Raw genomic sequence first — 27,500 nt, 5'->3', positions numbered from 1 at the left:
AGCTGTAACTCACCAACCCAGAACTGTTTTTAGTCCAATCCAAATGTAAACACTTGGAAAAAAATCTCACGAGATCTTGTCCCGTTTGAAACTGTGTAAAGTCTGAACGAGGTGTAAAGTCGTTCTGCAGAGTCGGAGTCTCCGGAGGAAAGTCCGGCTCCGGAGAAAAGGACCGGGATCACAAAGGGATTAGTTCAGGTTCAGAGCGTTCCCATAGCGACGCCCGGATTACACAGAACTGACCTACATAAAACTGACACTAAAAGAAGAGACTAAACCAGGACTAAACCAGGACTAGACCAGGACTATACCAGGACTAGACCAGGACTAAACCAGGACTAGACCAGGACTAGACCAGGACTAAACCAGAACCAGGACTAAACTAAGACTAAACGGACTAGACCAGGACTAGACAGGACTAAACCAGGACTAAAGGACTACCTAGACTAACCAGGACTAGACCAGGACTAGACTAGGACTAAACCAGACCAGGACTAACCACCAGGACTAGACTAAAACCAGGACTAAGACCAGGACTAGACCAGGACTAACCAGGACTAAACCAGGACTAAAGGACTAAACAGGACTAAACCAGGATAAAACTAAACTAAACCAGGACTAAACCAGGACTAGACTAGACTAAACCAGGACTAAACCAGGACTAAACTAGGACTAAACTAAACCAGACTAAACCAGACTAACCAGGACTAGGACAGGACTAAGACTAGACCAGGACTAAACCAGGACTAAACTAAGGACTAAACCAGGACTAACCAGGACTAAACCAGGACCAAAACCAGGACTAAACAGGACTAACCAGGACTAAAAACTAAGGGACTAACTAAACAGGACTAACCAGGACTAAACCAGGACTAAACCAGGACTAAACTAAACCAGGACTAAACTAGGACTAAACAGGACTAAACCAGGACTAAACTAGACTAAACCAGGACAAACAGGACTAAACCAGGACTAAACCAGGACTAAACCAGACTAAAGGACTAAAACAGGACTAGACCAGACTAACCAGGACTAGACCAGGACTAAACTGGACTAAACCAGGACTAAACCAGGACTAACCAGGACTAAACAGGACTAAACCAGGACTAAACCAGGAGTAAACCAGGACTAAACAGGAGTAAACCAGGACTAAACCAGGACTAAACCGGGACTAAACCAAGACTAAACCAGGACTAAACCAGGATTAAACCAGGGCTAAAACCAGGACTAAACCGGGACTAAACCAAGGACCAGACTAAACCAGGACTAAACTAGGACTAAACTAGGATTAAACCAGGACTAAACTAAGACTAAACCAGGACTAAACCAGGACTAAACTAAGACTAAACTAAGACTAAACCAGGACTAAACTAAAAACTAAACCAGGACTTAAAAACTAAACCAGACTAAACCAGAAACTAAACCAGGACAAACCAGAACTAAACTATGACTAAACCAGGACTAAACTAGAACCAACCTAGGACTAAGGAGAACTAAACCAGGACTAGGACCAGGATACAAAGGATTAAATAAACCAACTAGACTAAATTAACAACAGGAAATCCAGGACTGAAAACCAGGACTAAGGACCAAAAAATTAAATAAACCAGAAATAAAACCTATTGAAATCCTAGGACTAAACCAGGACTAAATTCAAGATAACCCAGATTAAGACTGGATTAAATAAGGATTGAAGAGGGTCTAAACAGGATCTAATTCAGGATTACAGCAGTTAAAACCAGGGACTAAACCAGGACTAGACCAGGACTAAACCAGGGACTAGACCAGGGACTAGACCAGGACTAAACCAGGGACTAAACCAGGGACTAGACCAGGACTAAACCAGGGACTAGACCAGGACTAGGGACTAGACCAGGACTAAACCAGGGACTAGACCAGGGACTAGACCAGGACTAAACCAGGGACTAGACCAGGACTAAACCAGGGACTAGACCAGGACTAAACCAGGGACTAGACCAGGACTAAACCAGGGACTAGACCAGGACTAAACCAGGGACTAGACCAGGGACTAGACCAGGACTAAACCAGGGACTAGACCAGGACTAAACCAGGGACTAGACCAGGACTAAACCAGGGACTAGACCAGGACTAAACCAGGGACTAGACCAGGACTAAACCAGGGACTAGACCAGGACTAAACCAGGACTAGACCAGAACTAGACCAGGACTAAACCAGGACTAAACTAAGACTAAACCAGGACTAGACCAGGACTAGACCAGGGACTAAACTAAGACTAAACCAGGACTAAACCAGGACTAGACCAGGACTAAACCAGGACTAAACCAGAAAAAAAAAAAAAAAAAGACTAAACCAGGACTAAACCGGGAGTAAACCAGGACTAGACCAGGACTAAACCAGGTCTAGACCAGGACTAAACCAGGACTAAACCAGACTAAACAAGAACGTAACCTGGATCACATTTCAGATCCATTTTAACCAAATAAGTAAAACATTAGGAACAAAAACAGAAACACATAAGAGGTAAAGTGGGTATTAAAACTGGACTAGAACTAAACCAGGACTAACCAAGGACCAAACCAGGTCTAGACTGGTGCAGAACCAGGTCTAGATCGGGACTTTCTCCAGGATAAGCACATTCCAGGGCAGCTTTAATGGGCTCATGCATCAGTGCTGTGGATAATCAGATCAGAGTCATTAAGAGTCTCAGGTCTGGATCTGGTCCAGGATCCAGGCCAAGGTCACTGCGCCCGGGGTCTCACTGTACTGGACGGACCGGGACTAAACCAGGACTAAACCAGGACTAAACCAGGACTAAACCAGGATTTAACAGGGATTTAAACAGGGCTAAACCAGGACTAAACCAGGACTAAACCAGGACTAAACCAGGGCTAAACCAGGGCTAAACCAGGATTTAAACAGGGCTAAACCAGGTCTAAACCAGGACTAAACCAGGATTTAAACAGGGCTAAACCAGGACTAGACCAGGATTTAAACAGGACTAAACCAGGACTAAACCAGGATTAAACCAGGTCTAAACCAGGATTTAAACAGGGCTAAACCAGGACTAGACCAGGATTTAAACAGGACTAAACCAGGACTAAACCAGGATTAAACCAGGTCTAAACCAGGATTTAAACAGGGCTAAACCAGGACTAAACCAGGATTTAAACAGGACTAAACCAGGACTAAACCAGGATTTAAACAGGACTAAACCAGGTCTAAACCAGGACTAAACCAGGACTGAACCAGGATTTAAACAGGGCTAAACCAGGACTAAACCAGGTCTAAACCAGGATTTAAACGAGGCCTAAACCAGGTCTAAACCAGAACTAAACCAGGACTAAACCAGGACTGAACCAGGACTGAACCAGGATTTAAACAGGGCTAAACCTGGATTAAACCAGGATTAAACCAGGATTAAACCAGGACTAAACCAGGTCTAAACCAGGACTAGACCAGGGCTAAACCAGGATTAAACCAGGACTAAACCAGGATTTAAACAGGGCTAAACCAGGACTAAACCAGGTCTAAACCAGGACTAGACCAGGACTAGACCAGGCCTAGACCAGGCCTAAACCAGGACTAAACCAGGTCTAAACCAGGACTAGACCAGGACTAAACCAGGACTAAACCAGGACTAAAACAGGACTAAACCAGCGCAGGATTAACACCTGAAGTACAGTACAGTATAAATACTTTTCCTCAGAAGAGTCTTTGCAGTAGTATTTCGTTTGTAGTATTTTTATCTCTATGGCACAATCACATTTTCTCCTTTCTTATTTTTCTGCGTCTCTCGTGTCTGAACTTTGGCCGAGGCTCCTCGCGATGTCACGTCCCCAAATCCCAAATCCCAAATCCCTCCTCAGCGCCGCTCGCAAAATAAAACAGAATCAAAAACAGTGGAGGAAGAACCGGGACTGAGTCTGGACGTCCGGCTCCTCAAAGACCCACTCGTGCTCGGAAAATCCACTCAGGTTTGTGTTAAAGATCAGAGTCTCGGCTCCGAATAGAAAAGTGGGAAGAAAAAAAGGAAAGAAAATGAGTTAAACAGTTAGAAATAAAGACAAAAACTCTCAAAACTCACATCTCAGTGGTGCAGATTTGACCCAAAGCACGAAAGATACAAGACACGAAAATATGAAACGCCTTCGAGACCGAGTCCAAGACCGAGTCCAAGACCGAGACAAGACCGAGTCCAAGACCGAGACAAAGACCGAGTCCAAGACCAAGAGATCCAAGACCGAGTCCAAGACCGAGACAAGACCGAGTCCAAGACCAAGACCAAGACAAAGACAAAGACCGAGTCCAAAGACCGAGTCAAGACCGAGACAAGACCGAGTCCAAGACCGAGTCCAAGACCGAGACAAGACCGAGTCCAAGACCGAGTCAAGACCGAGACAAGACCGAGTCCAAGACCGAGTCCAAGACCGAGACAAGACCGAGTCCGAGAGAACCGAGACAAGACCGAGACCAAGACCGAGAGACCAAGACCGAGTCCAAGACCGAGTCCAAGACCGAGTCCAAGACCGAGTCCGACAACCGAGACCAAGACCGAGACAAGACCGAGTCCAAGACCGAGACAAGACCGAGTCCAAGACCGACAGTCCAAGACCGAGTCCAAGACCGAGAGTCCAAGACCGAGACAAGACCGAGACAAGACCGAGACAAGACCGAGACAGACCGACCGAGTCCAAGACCGAGACAAGACCGAGACCGAGTCCAAGACCGAGACAAGACCGAGTCCAAGACCGAGTCCAAGACCGAGACAAGACCGAGACAAGACCGAGTCCAAGACCGAGACAAGACCGAGACAAGACAAGACCGAGACCAAGACCGAGACAAGACCGAGTCCAAGACCGAGACAAGACCGAGACAAGACCGAGTCCAAGACCGAGTCCAAGACCGAGACAAGACCGAGACAAGACCGAGTCAAGACCAGAGACCGAAGACCGAGTCAAGACCGAGAGACCGAGACCGAGTCCAAGACCGAGACAAGACCGAGAGACCAAGACCGAGACCAAGACCGAGTCCAAGACCGAGACAAGACCGAGACAAGACCGAGAGTCCAAGACCGAGACAAGACCGAGACAAGACCGAGTCCAAGACCGAGTCCAAGACCGAGACAAAGACCGAGACAAGACGAGTCCAAGACCGAGTCCAAGACCGAGACAAGAGAGTCCAGTCCAAGACCGAGACAAGACCGAGACAAGACCGAGACAAGACCGAGACAAGACCGAGTCCAAGACCGAGACCAAAGACCGAGTCCAAGACCAAGACCGAGACAAGACCGAGACAAGACCGAGACAAGACAGAGTCCCAAGACCGAGACAAGACTCCAAGAGACAAGACCCAAGACCGAGACAAGACCGAGAGACAGTCCAAGACGAGTCCAAGACCGAGACAAGACGAGACAAGACGAGACGAGTCCAAGACCGAGACAAGACCGAGACGAGACCGAGACCGAGTCCAAGACCGAGACAAGACCGAGTCCAAGACCGAGACAAGACCGAGACAAGACCGAGTCCAAGAGACCGAGACAAGACCGAGACCAAGACCGAGACAAGACCGAGTCCAAGACGAGACAAGACCGAGACAAGACCGAGACAAGACCGAGACAAGACGAGAAGACCGAGACAGACCGACAAGACCGAGACAAGACCGAGTCCAAGACCGAGTCCAAGACCGAGACAAGACCGAGTCCAACCGAGAGACCGAGTCCAAGACCGAGACAAGACCGAGTCCAGAGACCGAGATCCGAGACAAGACCGAGTCCAAGACCGAGACAAGACCGAGTCCAAGACCGAGAACAAGACCCAGAGACCGAGTCCAAGACCGAGACAAGACCGAGTCAAACAAGACCGAGACAAGACCGAGACAAGACTCCGAGACTCCAAGACCGAGACAGACCGACAGACCGAGAGTCAAGACAAGACCGAGTCAAGACAAGACCGAGACAAGACCGAGTCCAAGACCGACCACCGAGACAAGACCGAGACAAGACGAGTCCAAGAAGACCGAGACAAGACCGAGACCTCCAAGACCGAGACAAGACCGAGACAAGACCGAAAGACAAGACCGAGACAAGACCGAGTCAAGACCGAGACAAGACCCAAGACCTTCAAGACCGACAAGACCGAGACAGACCGAGTCCAAGACCTTCAAGACCGAGAAAACCGAGTCACAAGACCGAGTCAAGACGATCCAAGACCTTCAAGACCGAGACAAAAGACGAGTCCAAGACCGAGACCGAAGACCGAGTCCAAGACAAGACCGAGTTCAAGACCGAGACAAGACCGAGAGTCCAAAGACCGAGTCCAAGACCGAGTCCAAGACCGACCGAGACAAACCGAGTCCAAGACCGAGTCCAAAGACACCTTCAAGACCGAGACAAGACCGAGTCCAAGACCGAGTCCACCGAGACCAGTCCAAGACCGAGTCCAAGACCGAGTCCAAGACCGAGTCAAGACCGAGTCCAAGCTCCTTCAAGACCGAAGACCTGAATACTTTGAATTACTTGATTTGCTGTAGAGAAGCAAAGACGAGGAAATCTTCACATAAGAAGTTTTATCTGCTTAAAGAAAATAAAAAGCCCAAACTTTACTGAACCAAATTAAAAATATTATTGATAGAAGAGAAGACAAATCTGCGCAGCACGATTTAGTCCTGGTTTAGTCCTGGTTTAGTCCTGTTAAATCTTGGTTTAGTCCTGGTTTAGTTCTGGTTTAGACCTGATTTAGATCTAAACTAGATCTAGTGGAATGACCTGGTCTCCGGCAATGAGTGTAATTACCGAAAAAATAAAATAAATAAAAAAAAAATTGCCCAAAATGTGAAAACAGGAAAATATCACCGTGTTATACATTTACATTTTTCAACAAAGTATAGTTTAAAGGAAGTATTTATGTAACAGTCTATGATTACAGTGCATTTTTAGTGGCGTTTGAATCATATTTTGGTTTGTTTTGTGTGTTTTTTTTACCTGCGGACAGTGGACCTCCTCGCACTCCGCTCTCTGGCACAGCACCTGGCCTCTGTTACAGGAGCAGAACTCGCAGCCCGGAGACGAAGACGAAGAGGAGGAGGAGGAGGAGGAGGAGGAGGAGGAGGCGGCCTGGAAAAGAACACACCACCAACAGTATTACACCTGGGAGAGCCATCGATCACCACACGACTGATTATATTTGAGAGCCAATTCTAATGCAGTCAAAGTTTCGTGATTGAATTTCAGAAAAGGACGAAACAATTATAGAAAATCACGTCGTAGAGTTTTTATGAAGCCTGACGTTGTGATCGCGCCTCAGATTTCACACTAAACTACTCTGGGAACTGCTCACTTTTTCAGAATTCTTTCTTAAACAGCACTTTATTTACGGTTTCGGTAACTAAAATCGTTAAAAAAAAAAGGTCAACAATTACATTAAAGGCCTGAATTACGTTATTTTCATCCACACTCTGCACAATAAACTCATAAATATAAACGAACAAATAAAGCGTTTCACAAATAATTCATTCATCCGTCACGCGCGGCTCAAAATGACAATAAATATTAAACGTGGTGATACAGGAAGTGCTCCACTGTGTTTTTAAACTCCACGCACCTTCACGAGAATCACTGGTGACTAGACCAGGACTAGACCGGGACTAGACCGAGACTAGACCAAGACTAGACCAGGACTAAACATGGACTAGACCGGGACTAAACAAGGACTAGACCGGGACTAGACCAGGACTAGACCGAGACTAAACAAGGACTAGACCGAGACTAAACAAGGACTAGACCGAGACTAAACAAGGACTAGAAGACTAGACCAGGACTAAACATGGACTAGACCGGGACTAAACAAGGACTAGACCGAGACTAGACCGAGACTAGACCAGGACTAAACATGGACTAGACCGGGACTAAACAAGGACTAGACCGAGACTAGACCAGGACTAAACATGGACTAGACCGGGACTAAACAAGGACTAGACTACCGAGACTAGACCGGGACTAAACAGACCGGACTAGGACTAGACAGACTAGAAGACCGGACTAGGACTAGACCGGACTAGACCGAGACTAGACCCTGGATAGACGAGACTAGACCGACTAGACTAAACTGGACTAGACCTGAGACTAAAGACTAAGGACTAGACGAGACTAACCGAGACTAGACCAGGACTAAGTTAGGACCGACTAAACAAGAGACTAGACCCGGGAACTAGACCTAGACTAAACATGACTAGACCGAGACTAGACCAGACTAACCTAGACCGAGACTAGACCTAGGACTAAACAGGACTAAAGGACTAGACCGGGACTAGACCAGGACTAAACATGGACTAACCGAGGAAGACTAGACAACTACAACTAGGACTAAACAAGGGAGACTAGGGACTAAAACAAGACTAGACTAAACATGGACTAGGGGACCACATAGGCTCGCTAAACGTTTATTTTTATTTTCAATTAAGAAAATCACGTCGTAGAGTTTTTATGAAGCCTGACGTTGTGATCGCGCCTCAGATTTCACACTAAACTACTCTGGGACTGCTCATTTTTCACATTCTTTCTTAAACAGCATTTTATTTATCAGTATCGGTAACTAAAACCATAAAAAAAAAAGGTCAACAGATTACAATAAAGGCCTGAATTACGTTATTTTCATCCACACTCTGCACAATAAACTCATAATATAAACGAACAAATAAAGCGTTTCACAATTAATTCATTCATCCGTCACGCGCGCTCAAATGACAATAAATATTAACGTGGTGATACAGGAAGTGCTCCACGTGTTTTTAAACTCCACGCACTTCACGAGAATCACTGGTGACTAGACCAGCGATAGACCGGACTAGAACGATGGACTAGACCGGGACTAGACCGGGACTAGACCAGGACTAAACATGGACTAGACCCGGACTAGACGGGACTAGACCGAGACTAAGACCGAACTAAACCAGGACTAGGACTAAGAGACTAAACATGGACTAAACAAGGACTAGACGACGAGACTAGACCAGGACTAAACATGGACTAGACCGGGACTAAAACAAGGACTAGACGAGACTAGACCAGAGGACTAGAAGGACTAAACATGGACTAGACCGGGACTAACAGACTAGACTAGACCGAGACTAGACGGGACTAGACCAGGACTAACATGGACTAAGACCGGGACTAAACAAGGACTAGACGAGACTAGACTAGACCGAGACTAGACTAGACGACTAGACTAGACGGACTAAACAAGGACTAGACCGAGACTAGACCGAGACTAGACCGGACTAAACAAGGACTAGACCGGACTAGACCAGGACTAAACATGGACTAGACCGGGACTAAACAAGGACTAGACGAGGACTAGACCGAAGACTAACTAGGACTAGACAGGGGTGGGAAACTTTCTGGCTCAACACACCCTAAACAATTAAAGAAAATCACGTCGTAGCTAATCGAGGACTGCGACTAAAACCGAACTTAAAGGGCCGAACACACTCTGAAAAACTCATAAATATAAACGAACAGGACATAACCGCGGGAACTAAACATACAGACTAGACTTCACGACTAGACATAGACTAGACCGGGACTAAATTTATAGGACTAGACCGGGACTAAACATGGACTCCGCTAGACGACTAGACTAGACTGGACTAGACCAGGACTAGACATGGACTAGATTAGACCGGACTAGATTTTCAGACATAGAGAGACTTAGACCGAGACTAGACCAGACTCCGGGACTAGACCTAAACAGGACTAGAAGGACTAGTTATCATTCAGGTGAGACTAGAGACTTAGACCGACTAGACCAGGACTAAACCAGACTAGACACTACAGACTAAACAGGACTAGACGAGACTAGACCAGACAAAACATGGACTAGACCAGGACTAAACATGGACTAGACCGAGACTAGAGCGGGACTAGACCAGGACTAAACATGGACTAGACCGGGACTAAACAAGGACTAGACCGAGACTAGACCGGGACTAGACCAGGACTAAACATGGACTAGACCGGGACTAAACAAGGACTAGACCGAGACTAGACCGGGACTAGACCAGGACTAAACATGGACTAGACCGGGACTAAACAAGGACTAGACCGAGACTAGACGAGACTAGAACATAGACCGAGACTAGACCGGACTAAACAAGGACTAGACCGAGACTAGACCGAGACTAGACCGGGACTAAACAAGGACTAGACCGAGACTAGACCAGGACTAAACATGGACTAGACCGGGACTAAACAAGGACTAGACCGAGACTAGACCGAGACTAAACAAGGACTAGACCAGGGGTGGGCAAACTTTCTGGCTCGCGGGCCACATAGGGTCCTAAAGTTTGACTGAAGGGCCGGACAGAAGACAGGACATGACGTGTTTAAAGCTCAGATTCATTACTTTCTTATTCACATTTATCCAGGACTTCAGACGCTACATGTTTCATCACTGATGTGAAAGATTCAGAACATGAAGCTGCTGAGACCTGCTCCACTGCACAACACCAGTGAATGTTTATCATTTTCAAATATGACTGGAAACAGCTTAAAGACAAAGCTCACCCAAACAACCACAGACACACACCTGTGACTGTGATAAAACCTGACTCCAACATGTTGTGCACATTAATTATTACAACTCAGAGAACATAAGTTTCCTTGACTGATTTTTACCAACTCAAACTGGAAGCAGTGCATCTTATATCTTAAGCACCAACTACTTCACTCATGGTCCAAATAACTCCTGTAAGAACACTTTCCCATAAAGCATTGCAGCCAACATAATACGCCGCACCTCAATGTATATATAGTGTCGCCATCTACTGGGAAACGCTGGAAATGCATGACAAATAAAACATCAACAAGGTTTATTATTGTAATTTATTCCAGTTCGGCGGGCCGGATTAAAAGGTTTAAAGGGCCGCATACGGCCCCTGGGCCGTAGTTTGCCCACCCCTGGACTAGACCCTGAATAGACTGAGACTAAACCACAACTAGACCAGGACTAGACCGGTATTAGACCAGGACTAGACCGGTATTAGACCAGGACTAGACCGGGACTGATCCAGTGTCATTAGTGGAGTATAAATATATTTACGCCCCAGTCTTTGACCCGATCTCCTCCGCTGATGTTTTATGTCATAAAAACACTAAAGTCTCTCAGTTTGGTCTGACATTGTTTTGGGAAAAGACCAGGACCGACTCTTGTTTCCAGGGCAACGGACGCGCATCAAGTATTTTTGTCCCGTTCGTCCACGGAGTCAAACACACGAGCGTCGCGGGCGTCTGAACTCAAATGCAAAGGCTCCAAATAGAAACGTCAAGGTGTTTTTTGACGCTTTGGTGTGAACGAACCTTAAGGCAGTGAGGTCAGAGGGTTTCTACAAAGTGAAATAAAGTAAAACCCGACTGATGAATCATTATTATTATTTCATAGGATTGTGATGGAAATTTATACTGTGGAAAGATTTCTCTCAATGTGTCTTTGAGTAAATAAATGTGATTTCTAAATACGACCCAAACCAGTCAGTGACATGTGGAAAGACTCAGCGGAAACAACTGTCTCCATCCCTCAGGAGACTGTGTGTTTTCTTACCTGTCGTCAAACGTGTGCAGCAGCCTGTGAGACAAGTGTCACTCTGCTTTCATGTGTATGTCACTTGTATTTCTGTATAAATACTCAGAGCTCGAGGGACACACTGCTGCTGAGGTGAGTCTGTTGGTCTGTGTCCAGGTCTAGTCTCTGTCCATATCAAGAACAATAAACTTTTGTCTGTATTCCAAAAACTCATCTGGCTTCGCAAATGGATTAAATATTTATCATCAAGAGATATAGATTTTTTTTCCACAACAGGATATTGAAGAAAAGACGAGAAAATAATAAATAATAATAATAAAACATACAACATCCTTATCTTCTGTAACAACAAAAAATCATTAAAGAAATTCACAGGCGCAAAGTCGTCAAGGACAGTCAAGTTTCTACAGCCGGCGTTGATAAGGCCTTCATTTTGTTTTTAAGATAGTTCAAAATATATGGAATTTCTGGAAGAACCAATCACAACGAATGAGTTTTCTGATACCAATTGGACTTTTTTAGGACATCGATAAAAACCAACAGGCAAAACAAAACAAATACCGTATTTTCCACATCATCTTAAGCCTCTAACCCCATAAAAAACGACCGCGCGCCACAATCCAGAGCGCCCCATACACGAATCCACTCGGGCGTCCCAGTACGACTTCAGTAAACTACAAAGCCACAAACACACACGGAGCAGACAGCGACCGCACAGAGAAACACACCCGCACACACACTCATCACTCCACGCCGACGAGGAACGGAACGGAGGAACGAACCGAAAAAACCACGAGCGCAACGTGCCGCTTCTAGACACGACTGAACAACTGAGTCACTGCGAACACGCCGACAATCCATGGAATGGGCGCAACCACAAAACGAGGTCAGTTATTGGTCCATACGAGGAAACAGACTGTTTTTGGACATTTTTAAGCCATTAATTGTCAGCAAAAAAGTTTAGAGATCACATACTAAAGGTCCTACATTACACAAAATTGACTCTTGTGAGGTTTAAGTCGTGTTCTAATGTTGTTTCCTCGTCAAAAACAGACCTGGAGTTGTGTTTTGTTTCATTCACGTGCTTGAGTAACTCTTTATTTTTAGTCTGTTTACATCTCCAAAGCTCAAAATGCTCTGTTCCAAAACTATAATAAAACCTGAAGGTGAACCCAGGATGGCGTCGTATTGTTTTGAGTGGCCAGTGCTCATTTAGCCTGATTCATGAGCCGGTTTCACTTCGTAGAAACTGTGTGACCTCGCAGCATTAGGATTCGTTCGCTCGACGGTAGGCGGGTACCGTATTTTCCGGGCTATTAGACGCGCTCTTAAGCCTCGAACCCCATAAAAATACGACCAGGTGTCGCAGTACGACTTCAGTAAACTACAAAGCCGCAAACACACACGGAGCAGACAGCGACCGCACAGAGAAACACACACACACTCATCACTCCACGCCGACGAGGAACGGAACGGAGGAATGAACCGAAAAAGCGAGTGCGACGTGCCGCTTCTAGACACGACTGAACAACCGAGTCACTGCGAACACGCCGACAATCCAGCGATCCCAGAGTGTGTTTCGTTTAAAGTCAGGTGCGGTTTATTTGTGAAAAAAGTTCGAAAATAGACCATTTACCCCATCCAGCACTCAATGGATTAATGAAGCTATGTCCTTTTTGAAAGTAGAGAAGATTAGGTATTCCAAGAAAGGAACATAAAGACATTTTTTAGAAAGTGGCAGCCATTTATTGACTTTTTTAAAACAGTCTAAACCAACCACCTACCCACCCCCTTTAAAAAAATTATTATTATTATTATTATTATTATTATTTATTATATATTATTATTATTATTATTATTACTACTATTATTATATATTTCTTTAATTATTATCTTATTGTATTAATTAATTCTATTTTTTATTTGTTATTAATATTAGTAGTAGTGTATTTTTTAATCATTCTATTATTATTATTATTATTATTATTACAATTATTATTATATTTCTTTAAATTATTCTTATTGTATTAATTACTTCTATTTTTTATTTGTTATTAATATTAGTAGTAAGTGTATTTTTTTATAATTCTATTATTATTATTATTATTATTATTATTATTATTATTATTATTATTATTATTATTATTATTATTATTATTATTATTATTTAATTTATTTAATTAATTATTATCCTATTGTATTTCTTAAATGTTTTATTTGTTATTAAAATTAGTAGTAATATATTTTTTTATCATTCTATTATTATTATTACATTGTATGACGCTACTCCCATTTCTCGAGTGATTTGTTTTTTGTTAGTTAACTTTATTGGTTATGTTTTATCTGCATAAAAATGAAAAAAGTGTGTGTACATGTGTTGTTTGAGTGACATATCTATATCTGTTTTCACATGAATAAAAACATATGAAACCGAAAATAGACCATTTAATGACAGTGTGTCTTATAATCCAGAGCGCCTAATAGTGCGGGAAATACGGTACTAATAAAAATATATCTAAAAAGAAACAAGGAACTCTAAAAACAACTGCATCCTCTCATTTTTCTTGCCAAAAATATTGACAAAGGCTTGAATGTTAAACGCAGATTTCCCGACACTGCACAATTTACAACAAACACAAACATACAGCTGATTTGAGGTGCAACACTCTTTTGCTGCAGGTAAATCAGAAAAATTTCCTTTTTTTTTCTTCTTCCTTTTTCATTTACACAAAGACAGATTGAGAAAAATCTTCCCACAATATAAATTTCCATCACAACTCAAAACATGTGGGAATGAAACAAAACAAGTCCAGGTGTGTTTTTGAGAAAAGGGTTTAAAGCTCACGAGAGGCAATTTTTCATAATCTAGAACTTTTCAAAGAGGATGACTTAAACAAAACTTGTACTTGGAGTCTATAAAAAAGCTTCAGACTAAAATGTAAGTACCAGGACCTGTTTTCTGTACCTTTTTTCTCCACCAAAAGTACTTTTTTAGACCACAGAGAGGGTTTTTAGCAGTACCCAGCGCAAATCTAAACTAAAACAGACCTAAAATTTCATTCTGTACGTCCCAGAATGTGAGGTAAATATATATATATATATATTAGTGCTGTCATGCGATTAAAAAAAATTGAGAGATTAATTAATTATGATCTGTAATAAATTAATCTAATTAATCTCATTTTAATCTCACCTAAAAATTGCTGAGAAAAGCCTTCAATTTGAGGTATTTTCATTTAAATTCATTATTACATTATTGTGGCAGATCAAAAGACTGATATAGATTTAAAAAAAAAGTGACTTTATAAAAGTCATTTATTGTTTAACAAATCTCTCCAAATTGTCTGTTGAGCCCAAGTCTCCATGAATAAGAAACTGTTTGTTGTAAAGTAGCAAAGACGAGGAAATCTGAACATAATAACTTTTGTCGACTTAAAGACAATAAAAAGTCCAGTCTTTCCTTAACCATATTAAAAATTAATCCTGGTTTTAGTCCTGGTGTTAGTTCTGGTTTAGTCCTGGTTTAGACCTGGTTTTAGTTCTGGTTTTTAGTTCTGGTTTTAGTACTGGTTTTAGTTCTGGTTTAGTCCTGGTTTTAGTCCTGGTTTAGTCCTGGTTTAGTCCTGGTTTAGACCTGGTTTAGTCCTGGTTTAGACCTGGTTTAGTCCTGGTTTTAGTCTTGGTGTTAGTTCTGGTTTAGAGGTTCACAGGAGGAAGCGCGGTTTACGCCGCGTAGCGAGAAAACACGATCCACACGCGGCTCACGGGAGCAGGTCGGTGTCCACGCAGTAACTACGGAAGGAAACGTGGTCCACGCGTTCTCAGGTTAATGACGATGATGAAGGTGTGTGTTTGTGTGTGTGTGTGTGTGTGTGTGTGTGTTGTGTGTGTGTGTGTGTGTGTCATGTGTGTGTCCATGTGGCAGTCACTATACGACAGTAGTGCAGACATCATGAGTCTATGCAGGTTGTTTTCACCAGTGACATTTAAGTTGTAGGCGATTTTATATTTGTTATTTTCTTTTATATTTCACGTCGGGAGAAGAATTTCCAAGACACGAATGCGTTTTTACCTGTGCACTGCTGCTCTGTTACATCGCTGTTACTGCGCGCGTTTTGTGTGGGTTTCCGGCAATGAGTGGAATTACCGAAATAAAAAAAATGTATAAATGTGTTTTTTTGTGTGTGTTGTTGTCCCAACAACACATAAAAACAGGTTTTATAATAAAGAAACTCACATACAGAAACACTAAAGTTAGAGATTAAAAATTAGATTAACGTGATTAAAAAACATAACGCGCTAAATATGACTGTAATTAATTAATCGCAATTAACGTGATAATTTGACACCCCTAATATATATATATATATTTTTTTTTTTACCGTCGAGCCGTTCCACATGTCGCCATGGTAACGTACGGTCCCCTCGTACAGACAGCTGCCTTTGGGCCAGACACACTCCTCACAGCACTGACCCGGGCGTCGAACTCCAGTCTGACCCTGCAAGAAAACACAATCACAACATGTTTAAAAAAAAATAAATAAATGAATGAGAGAATTACATTTAAATAATCACTGTAACTTCAAGCACTTTTGTTTTTTTTGTACTTCTTGGAACAAAGTGTTTTCCGTTGGAGAGAAGAACTCAGCCTAAATATGCAGGATTTGTGTGTTCAATCTAATCAATCCACTTTATTTCCATCGCACATTTTGCAAACATGACAGTTTCTAACGTGCTGCACAGACAAATAAATACAATACAAGACAGTAAACCATAAATAAAACAATAAACAAAAAGTGTTAAAATGCATAAAGCTAAAAACGAAAAAAAAACAACTGTATAAATACTAGATGAAACTTGAAGACTCAGAGCTCGCGGGGGAGTGAATTTGGATGAAGTCCGAGATGTAACGTGAGACCGGACCAATCAAAGATAAAAAAAAAAACAATAAAATTCAAAATCGAACTGTAAGCTGGTGCAAAAACGTGAGGATTTGTGTGATATGTTCTCGTTCTGGACTCACTGCAGACGGGAAAGTGCGCTGTTAAACATTTTAGTTCTGCGGTAACACTTTAGTTTAGGGACCACAGTTTGATGGTTAGTTGTAAATTTTTGTTAGTTAGCAATTATAAAGCACTTAATGGTTTATTCTGTACAACTGTGTTTTAATGGGCTCATGTTACACTGTTTTCTGATCTGTTCTAATGTCATTTACTCGTCACAAACGGACCTGGAGTTGTGTTTTTTTTCATTCAAACATGTTTAACTTAACACACAAACCCTGCACATTTAGGCTGAGTTCTTCTCTCAAACAGAAAAACACACTCTGTTCCACCTTGTGACGTCATGTGGTGATACAGGAAGTGCTCTACTGTGTTTTTAAACTCCACAAACCTTCAATAGAATCAACTGGATCATTTCTGCCCTGGAATTTTCAATCTCCACTGAACTAAAGGTAAAAGGAGCTGTCAACATGGGGCTCCAGCTTCTGCAGCTCTCGGAAGCTTGGGCCCAGAAAAAAGGCATTTTTTGGGAATTCAAACTACCCCTGCTCTGTCGGGGCATCCACAACTTTCACAAAGGTTGGATTTTGTAGGGATTCTTTTTGTATTTCTACAACATGAACTTTAAAAAATTCAAATCATCAAAGTGCCTAAAAGTCACCTCAGCCTGTCTGCTCTGAGCCCACACTAGCCCCGACTGCATGTTTCTGACGTCAGACATTTTGTGGCATAAGACTGGTATTCAGGAAGTAATGCGTAAGTCAAAATGAGCACTAGTCAGTCTGGCGCCACCTAGTGCCTCCACTCAATTTCATTTCTCTCCAGCGACTAGACCAGGAATCAGAAAACACTAGACCAGGGCTGTTCACACTTTTTCATCATGTGAGCTACTTACAAAATGACCAAGTCATAATGATCGACCTAATACAAGCCAAACAAACTGCACTGAAACACTCTGTGCCCCTTTTTTGGAGCCCTCCCCCACAGTTTGAGAACCTCTTCTTTAAGAGAACTTCCTCTGGCACTTTACACAAAACTGTGAAAAAAAGTGAAGGAAGATTTTTAAACCTGTTTTTTAAAGTTCCAAACTGGAGTTTCATTCTTTTCTGGTTTTGCAGTGATATTTACCAGCCTCTGCACGTTTACCAAACCAAACGCACATCGTGACAAACACAGATGCATTTGTCACTTTTGTTAGACAAACTTGGTCTGTTCTGTAGATCCGCTCTATGCTGTAGACCTGCTTTGTGCCAACACTGGAACCCAAATTTAGACTGGTTTTTGCTTCACGTTTGGTCTTGTTCTTCTAATCAGCCGCACTGTGGGAGGGGCTTGTGTTCGCTGTACGCAGGAAGGAGCGAGAGCGTGAAAAGGCGAGGGGCGGCGTGCTGACGTGAGGCAGGTGGACAGGTAGGATGTTTAGGAAGTTGAACCTGCCCTGTGATGCACGCTGGTACACGAGGGCACACGCTGTCGCAGACGAGCCGTGCATAGGGAGCGTGTGTGTTTGTGATGCGCCGTAGAGTCTCCGCGGGTTTCAAATGAGCGCACAGGCTGCACTGAGACGCCCCACACGCTCCTGCACCCGCTACAAGTTTATTACCAACAGCAGCGGCCGTAATGAAATATGATCACACTTGTTGAGTGTCAGACCTCGAGTGAGAGACAAGACCGAGTCCAAACGCGAGTCCGAGACGAGACACGCGATCTACCCACACGACCTTGGAGATCGACTGGTAGATCGAGATCGACGTATTGAGCACCACTGCACTAGATGTTCTGGAAAAACCCCAGAAGCTGGAGACAGTGCACCGGCCAATCAGCAACATCAAACTGGTGGCGTCTGTCTGTGTCTCTTTTGTGGAACAACACAACAGTAAACAAAGCGTCGAGATGTAGATGAAGACAAACATTCTGTGTTGTCAACGATTCCTGAAATCGAGGATTTAAAGCCAGAACAAAGAGAATGTTTGGTGAATTTTATCAAGGGGAAAGACGTTATTGTCCTTCTTCCTACGGGATTTGGAGCATTACATGCGTCACGACCAAACAGCAGCGATTGGTTAAATAAAAAAGTATCCGCCTACTGTCGAGCGAACGGATCCTAATGCTGCGAGGTCACATGGTTTCTACAAAGCGAGAGAGAAGAATGAGCACTGATCACTGAAAACAACACAACGCCATTTTGGGTTCACTTTCCAGATTTTATGACAGTTCTTTGATGACATCACAAGGTTGAACAGAGCATTTTGAGCTTTGGAGACATAAACAGACTAATATTAAAGAGTTACTCAAACACGTGAATGAAACAAAACACAACTCCAGGTCTGTTTTTTGAGGAGGAAACAACGACTTAAACCTCACAAGAGTCCATTTTGTGTAATGTAGGACCTTTAATATGTGATCTCTAAACTTTTTTGCTGACAATTAATGACTTAAAAATGTTCAAAAACAACCTGTTTCCTTGTATGGACCAATAACTGAGCTCGTTTGGTGGTTGCTCCCGTTCGTCCGCGTTATAATTCAGAGTTTCTACATAAACTGCGGTGAATAAAGCGTCTCTGGGCCCCGTGGCAGCACAATCAGTGAAATAAATGCGCGCGTTAGACTGTTAGAGCGGGGGACTGCGCGCCGGAGCCAGAGAGGCGTCTCCCCAAAGCGCCGCCCGATGCTTTAAATACGAAACTTAAGGAGATCTGTGTACATCAGCTTATCGTCCGTGAACGGCGAGCGGCTCCGGTGTTTGCTTTAGACGTGATTACAGTGCGCAGCTTCACTCGCGCCGTTTGCAAATGTGCACACGAAGTTTAAGGGGGAAGATTAAGGTCAATAGATACGTTGAATAGTCCGATTTAAAAGGTTTTTTTCCGTGCGAGGCGAGCTGCTTTTTACAATTTTCTCACATTCTGGGTTGGGATTCTTGAGCTGGTTAAGGCAGATTGAATCAAAGACGGTTAAAGAAATGTGCCGTTTTCAATCCCAGTTGTTCTAATTTCTGGAATTCTTTGACAAATTGTTGTTCATTTGTTTGGTTCATTGGTTCTTCCGGAAAAAAGAAACTAATAACACGAATCATCGGAAAACCAAATGAACCAAACGACTGAACAACAATGTGTCAAAGAATGCCAGGAATTAGAAGAAGTGGAATGAAAAATGCACATTTCCTTAACCATCTTTGATTCAATCTGCCTTAACCAGCCTGGACCTCAAGAATCTCATCCCGACTTGGACAAAATTGACTCTTGTGAGCTTTAAATCATGTAATAATGTTGTATCCTCATCGCAAACAGACGTGGAGTTGTGTTTTGTTTCATTCGCACGTTTGAGTAAAGCAACAATATTAGTCCGTCTACAGTTGAGCATGAAAAACCCGACCAAAGTTTGACGGTTTCAGACAAATAACTTATGCTCAGACAAATAATTAGAACTTATGTTTTCGGTGCACAGTGTTGGGGATGTTACTTTTAAAATGTAATCCCCTACAGATTACAGATTACATACCCCAAAATGTAGTTTGTAACATAATCCATTAAATTACTTAAAGTGAGTAATGTAATCTGAATACTTTGAATAACTTGATTTGCTGTAGAGAAACAAAGACGAGGAAATCTTCACATAAGAAGTTTTGTCTGATAAAAGAAAATAAAAAGAGAACAAATTAAAAATATTATTGATAGAAGACGAAGAAACACGTCCATGCAACATGGTCCTGTTAAATCCTGTTTTAGACCTGGTTTAGTCCTGTTTTAGTCCTGGTTTAGTCCTGGTTTAGTCCTGTTTTAGTCCTGGTTTAGTCCTGGTTCAGTCCTGTTTTAGTCCTGTTTTAGTCCTGTTTTAGTCCTGGTTCAGTCCTGGTTCAGTCCTGGTTTAGTCCTGGTTTAGTCCTGGTTCAGTCCTGTTTTAGTCCTGGTTCAGTCCTGGTTCAGTCCTGTTTAGTCCTGTTTTAGTCCTGTTTTGTCCTGTTTTAGTCCTGGTTTAGTCCTGGTTCAGTCCTGGTTTAGTCCTGGTTCAGTCCTGTTTTAGTCCTGGTTTAGTCCTGGTTCAGTCCTGGTTTAGTCCTTGTTCAGTCCTGTTTTAGTCCTGTTTTAGTCCTGGTTTAGTCCTGGTTTAGTCCTGGTTCAGTCCTGGTTTAGTCCTGGTTCAGTCCTGTTTTAGTCCTGGTTCAGTCCTGGTTTAGTCCTGGTTCAGTCCTGTTTTAGTCCTTGTTTTAAATGGATTATTTTCTTATTTTAAGTTCAAAAAGTTTTTTTCCACTGGCAGAAAATTTTACTTGTAAAGCGAAACTGACTCAAATCGTGATGAAAAAAGTCATCTTAACTTGGCCAGATTTGAGTTTTTGCAGTGTAAAGGTGATGATAACTAGCCTGCTAACACGCACTTCCTGATTATTGTAAATGTAATAAATGTAAACAATTTATCTGCACATTTTACTCAATTTTTTTTTTTTTTACTTATTCTAATGTGAAATGTGAAATAGAATTAATGCAAAAACCAGATTCTCTTTTGAGCACGAAATGTTGCAAAAAAAAAAAAAAAAATAATAAAAAAATTAAACTTATTACGACTAAATGTGACCTTTAGCGAACAGTTTTTGGAAAAGGTCTCGCGCTCGTCGGAACCCGTTGAAGATCCCGTTACCATGGCGACGTACAGAAAGTATTAAAATAAAAATAACCGCGCGTGGGAAAACGAATCTGTCGCGTAAAATAATACAAAGGCGCGTTTCAACGGATCAAACTCAGGAAAAGAGGAAAAGCGTGTTTGAGAACGAGGGAAGAACTCGTTAAAAAGTCGAGCGACGGAAGAACGAGAAAAACGAGGAGACGGCGATCGATTTGAACGCACGGGTTTGAAACGACGTCCACCTGGAATTCTGTTTTACTTTTACGTCACTTTTTAATCATAACGACTCTCTCTCTCTCTCTCTCTCTCTCTCTTTCTCTCTCTTCTCTCTCGTTCCATTTCCTCCATTTCTCTGTCACTCTTTTTCTCTCATTTCTCTCTCTCTCTCTCTTCTGTCTTTCTGTCTCTCTTTTTCTCTCTCCTCCATCCTCTCTCATTCTTTTCTCTCTCTTTTTCTCTCATTTGTCTCTCTTTTTTCTATCTCTCTCTCCTCTATCCCTCTCTCATTCTTTCTCTCTCTTGTTCTCTCTCTTCTTCTCTCTCATTTGTCTCTTTTTTCTCTCTCTCTCTCTCTCTCTCTCGTTCCATTTCCTCTGTTTCTCTGTCACTCTTTTTGTCTCATTTGTCTCTCTCTCTCTCTCCTCTGTCCTTCTGTCTCTCTTTTTCTCTCTCCTCCATCCCTCTCTCATTCTTTCTCTCTCTTGTTCTCTCTCTTCTTCTCTCTCATTTGTCTCTTTTTTCTATCTCTCTCTCCTCCATCCCTCTCTCATTCTTTCTCTCTCTCTTCTTCTCTCGTTCCATTTCCTCCGTTTCTCTGTCACTCTTTTTCTCTCATTTGTCTCTCTCTCTCTCCTCTGTCCTTCTCTGTCTCTCTTTTTCTCTCTCCTCTATCCCTCTCTCATTCTCTCTCTCTCTTCTTCTCTCTCCTTTGTCTCTCTCATTTGTCTCTTTTTTCTATCTCTCTCTCCTCCATCCCTCTCATTCTTTCTCTCTTCTTCTCTCGTTCCATTTCCTCCGTTTCTCTGTCACTCTTTTTCTCTCATTTGTCTTTCTCTCTCTCTCTCTCCTCTGTCCTTCTCTGTCTCTCTTTTTCTCTCTCCTCTATCCCTCTCTCATTCTCTCTCCTTTGTCTCTCTCATTTGTCTCTTTTTTCTATCTCTCTCTCCTCCATCCCTCTCTCATTCTTTCTCTCTCTTGTTCTCTCTCCTCTGTCTCTTTTTTCCCTCTCTCTCTGCTGTTTCTCTGCTCTTTCTCTCTCTCTTGTTCTGTCTCCTCTGTCTTTCTCTTTCTCTCTCTCTCTGTTCCATCTTCCGCTCTCTCTCTCCCTCTCTTCCTCTCTTTCCCCTCCCTCCTTTCTTTCTCTCTCTCTCTCTCTTTTATTCATCCTCTCTCCTCTCTTTCTCTCTGGCTCCCTCTTTCTTTCCTCTTCCTCTCTCTCTTCTGTCTCTCTTGCTTTCTCGCTCACTTCTCTCGCTCTTTTTTCTATCTGCTCTGTAACTCTCTCATCTCTCTCTCTCTCAGTCCTGGTTTAGTCCTGGTTCAGTCCTGGTTTAGTCCTGGTTTTAGGTCCTGGTTCAGTCCTGATTTAGTCCTGAGTTTAGTCCTATTTTAGTCTTTGTTTAGTCCTGGTTCAGTCCTGGTTTAGTCCTGGTTTAGACCTGGTTCAGTCCTGGTTTAGTCCTGGTTCAGTCCTGGTTCAGTCCTGGTTCAGTCCTGGTTTAGTCCTGGTTCAGTCCTGGTTTAGTCCTGGTTCAGTCCTGGTTTAGTCCTGGTTCAGTCCTGGTTTAGTTCAGTCCTGGTTCAGTCCTGGTTTAGTCCTGGTTTTCAGTCCTGGTTCAGTCCTGGTTCAGTCCTGGTTCAGTCCTGGTTTAGTCCTGAGTTCAGTCCTGGTTCAGTCTGGTTCAGTCCTGGTTTAGTCCTGGTTCAGTCCTGGTTCAGTCCTGGTTTAGTCCTGGTTCAGTCCTGGTTCAGTCCTGGTTCAGTCCTGGTTTAGTCCTGGTTCAGTCTCTGTGGGAGTGAGGGATGAGCTTTTATCTGCACCTGCAGCTCCTCCAGACTCCAGCTCTCACACGGACTCAGAAAGGACCTGGTTTGGCCTAATCCGGTTTAGTCCAGATTTAGCCCTGACATAACCTGAATCCTCCTCACCTGAAGAGAGTTTAGGCCTATTTAAGACCTGTTTTAGTCCTGGTTTAGTTCTTTATAAAGTGTTTGGTTGTGGTTGGTATTTTTGTTCATTTCCACTTTAATCATTGGTCCTTGGTTCATACTTGATTTGGTTTAGTCTTAGTCCTGGTTCAGTCCGGGTTCAGTCCTGGTTTAGTCCTGGTTCAGTCCTGGTTCGGTCCTGGTCTAGTCCTGGTCTAGTCCTGGTTTAGTCCTGGTTTAGTCCTGGTTCAGTCCTGGTTTAGTCCTGGTTTAGTCCTGGTTTAGACCTGGTTTAGACCTGGTTTAGTCCTGTTTTAGTCCTGGTTTAGACCTGGTTTAGTCCTGGTTTAGTCCTGGTTTAGACCTGGTTTAGACCTGGTTTAGTCCTGGTTTAGACCTGGTTTAGTCCTGGTTTAGTCCTGGTTCAGTCCTGGTTTAGACCTGTTTTAGTCCTGGTTTAGACCTGGTTTAGACCTGGTTTAGTCCCGGTTCAGACCTGGTTTAGACCTGGTTTAGACCTGGTTTAGTCCTGGTTTAGACCTGGTTTAGTCCTGGTTTAGTCCTGGTTTAGTCCTGGTTCAGACCTGGTTTAGACCTGGTTTAGTCCTGGTTTAGTCCTGGTTTAGTCCTGGTTTAGTCCTGGTTTAGACCTGGTTTAGTCCTGGTTCAGACCTGGTTTAGTCCTGGTTTAGTCCTGGTTTAGTCCTGGTTTAGTCCTGGTTTAGTCTGTATGCAGCGCAGAAGTTCAGCATCACAGTTTACGTCACAAAAACTTTAAAAAAAAAATAATAATAATAAAATCTTTATCGTTTTCTTAAATTTTAAATCTGAAAATAGTTTTTTTTTTTTTTTCTTATTTTTTTTTTTTTTTTTGAAAAATGAATGAACGAACGAAACACAGATTGTGATGATTTTGTGTGTAAAATATTTGTCACATTTCATGAACATCATTGTTGTTATTTATATTAAACTCTTTAGCAGAAAAACGCTGATGTTGCAGTTTGGCAGCTTCACTCCCGTCAGTCTGTCCCGGGGCAGCTGTGGCCACAATTCCACCACAAACTCTGGAGTAAATTTACCAAATGTACGACTTTATTATTATTCTAAACACATCACGCTGGAAGAATTCTACCCAAACATTCAGTTAGACGCAAGAAACTTTATTTTCTCATCTTTTTATTTGTGAAAAACAATCTGTGTGAATATTAGAAGAGTTTTGGCCTAGTTTCCAGCGCGGTTGCTAGGTAACAGTTTGAGAATTCCCTAGTGTGATGTAATCATTTCCAATCAGGGAGTCAAAATTTAAACCTAAAAACACAAAAATTCTCCAAACTGGGGGGAAAAAATGTGGATTTTTTATTTTTCACACTGGTTCAGAGTCATTTTCGGTTCACTCCATGACTCGATCTCTCGTCTAAGATAATTTGTTTTATCACATTTTAAATTTGAAACGCTGCTGAATTTTGTGATGAAATTGTGTACGTTTTCAAAGTGTTTAAAATTCAATATAAAAAATAACCCATTAAATATTAAATATTTTCAAGCCCTCAAATTCAAAAGTCAAAATTCAGAAAACTGTAAAATTTGCAGTGAAAAAATCTGTAAGAAAATGCAAGATGCCAAGGCAGAAGCAGTCGAGCCGAAGTAAAGAAAGCAGGAAATGGTGCAGTGAAGTGATCTGATTGGTCAGAATTCGACTCATCAAAACCTCATCTCTTTTATTTCTTCAGTGTAAATCCTGAACACAGACGAGAACGACAAACAGGATGTAGGATTAGACGTACTTCCCGTTAATGGTTTTCTGTGGCAAAATATCTGTGTGAAACAATTTTATAGGAAACAGCCTCTGTCGTCGTCACTCACAGGATCGATGCTTCTGCTTTGGCGCCTGGATCGTTGTTTGCAAATTTTAAATTCTGAATTTGGACTGTTCAATTTGAGGACTTGAAAATATCTGTGCTGCACAGGGGTGTAATGATACTGGTGATGTCATGATATTGTTGTAGTAAAATTGCCACAATATCGTCCTGGTTTTGTCACAGTTTAAACTGTTTCTTTAGGCAAAAATAAGAATTTTCAGTCGGCTCCTGTGGAGCATAACACAGTAAACTACATGGACCATAATCCTTTGCAGCCGTATCATCGGTCTGTGCGCCCAAGATGCACCACCGTCTTTTAAGTCACTTGATGAGCCGACACGCCGAAAATTTTCAAAAACGTGTTCAGAAAATCAGAAAAAACAATACATGAAGCATTTACAACAGCGCTGCCTCACAACAGCTCAAGAAATAACAAAATACATCGTAAACGATTTGCATCCATTTTCCACGGTGACGTTGGGTTTAAAAGGTTAGTGCCTAAACTGAAACGAAATATAAAATGCCATTGCATTAAACATTTTTTCTTTTTATTTCCTATGACGAGGACTAAAATACACACTGAGTAATGTGAGTTTGATGCAGCTTTGCCACATTTGTTTATGTTTTACAGAACAAAACTTAAAGCCACATGGCTCATTTGCATAAACTCTGAAAAAAGCTCAGCTTCTGTCGGACTCTGCGAGGCTCCTGACTACGGTCGCAGTAACTCAGACAAACCAAAGTCGTACTAAAACATTTACGAATAACATTTTTGCTCTTCAACTTCAAAGGCTTTTGAAGCTGTTCAAATGTGGCCACACCAGCTCGTCAAAGCCTGATCCCGTCAAGATGAGCCTGGGCAGGACTTGGATGGAGACACTAGGACCTCCAGGAGCCACAGGAGGCGCCAGTGCCATTGTGTCCTTAGGCAAGACACTTCACCCACATTGCCCTGTATGAAAGTGTATGTGTGTGAGTGATGGTGGTGGTCGGAGGAGCAGATGGCACAGTTGGCAGCCTCGCTTCCGTCAGTCTGCCCCAGGGCAGCTGTGGCTACAGTAGTAGTTTACACCACTGAGTGTTGAGTGACTGAATAATGAACTGTGAAGCTCTTTGGGTCTTGAAAGGTGCTATATAAATGCAATCAATCAATCAATCAATCAAAATGTCATTGATATGAAAATGACAATAAATGTTTTACCAAATGACGGTCAAAGGATTTTATAATGTCAGCCTTATTATGTATAATATCATAATATCAGGAGCTTTCCCACGATATCACAATAAATATCGTACCGTGAGGTTGATACGTTGACGATATCGTATCGTGAGACTTGGATATTGTTACACCTCTACTGCTGAATATTTAAAAGGTGAAATTTTTATGTTGAATATGAAACATATTGAAAAACTTCACCTAAAGTAACATTCTGAAAAAAAAAAAACCTCAAACATCTTGTGAGAATTTCAGCGATGTATAAAGTTCCAAATCTGATGGACCAAATGATCTTCCTCACTCCTCCTTCACACCTTGGGCCCAGTCTCTTTGAACCTCGCAGAGCCGATCCTCCTCGTCCTGCGCGAGCGTTTTCTGCCTCCGTTTTCGGCGTCGGCATTAGCGGCAGAAGCCTCGCGGAGCAGGGACCCGTCAGCACTTCCTGTTCTGAGGACCGTGTGATGTCCAAAGAGTCGAGGAATCTTCACTTTTAATAAGACTGAGCTCTGATCCCGAGTGCTGAACCAGCCCGGGAACCACCACAAACCCTCATTCACATGCAGCGAGGGAACGGCTCGGGCCTCAAACGCACAATTATTACAGATTTTTGTAGCAGTAATGTGACTTGCTTTTGTGGTTTAGGTTGGAGGAATCTTTTTAAGGCTCCTATAGAATGTTTTATGTATTACTCTGGTTTTATAAGTACTTTTTAACAGTCGGCTTCACATACAAAGATTTATATTCATATGCGAGAAAAAGTGTAGGTGTAGGAAAGCAGTTCTCCCTAAGGATGTAAGGAAAAAAAAAACTAAACTCCTCATTTCTGGATATTAAAGGTCTAATATTACACAAAATCGACTCTTTTGAGCTTTAAATCGGGTTCTAATTTCGTTCCCCAACTAATTTTGTTTCGAGTGACTCTCTTAGTCTACGTTCAGTCTGCAGGTTTAACGCTCAATTCCGATTTTTTTGTGAAATCCGATGTTTTTTCGAGGTCGTTCACATTTCCAGTTAAATGTGACTTGTGACACGACGACGTCAACCGCAGCGAGCGTCTCTGTGTTTACAGAAGTTCTGATCTAATCCTGCTTTAGT

General features: G+C 42.5%; 1 protein-coding gene across 1 annotated transcript in view; it reads right to left on the bottom strand.

Moving 5' to 3' along the window:
* The window catches only part of fras1 (Fraser extracellular matrix complex subunit 1), a 607,084-nt gene that overhangs the window by 546,156 nt on the left and 33,428 nt on the right, over nt 1-27,500 (bottom strand). Inside the window, exons 7-8 of the mRNA XM_055161976.1 lie at nt 15,944-16,055; nt 6,963-7,042 (exon numbers count right to left, since the gene is read on the bottom strand). Coding sequence (XP_055017951.1) covers nt 6,963-7,042; nt 15,944-16,055 — 192 coding nt within the window. The remainder of the gene's footprint in view (nt 1-6,962; nt 7,043-15,943; nt 16,056-27,500) is intronic.

This window comes from Boleophthalmus pectinirostris, unplaced genomic scaffold (genome assembly GCF_026225935.1).
Source record: "Boleophthalmus pectinirostris isolate CB_2022bp ecotype Guang Dong unplaced genomic scaffold, ASM2622593v1 HiC_scaffold_4, whole genome shotgun sequence".
In the NCBI taxonomy this organism is placed as follows: domain Eukaryota; kingdom Metazoa; phylum Chordata; class Actinopteri; order Gobiiformes; family Gobiidae; genus Boleophthalmus; species Boleophthalmus pectinirostris.
This window is presented reverse-complemented; position numbering and strand designations above follow the sequence as displayed.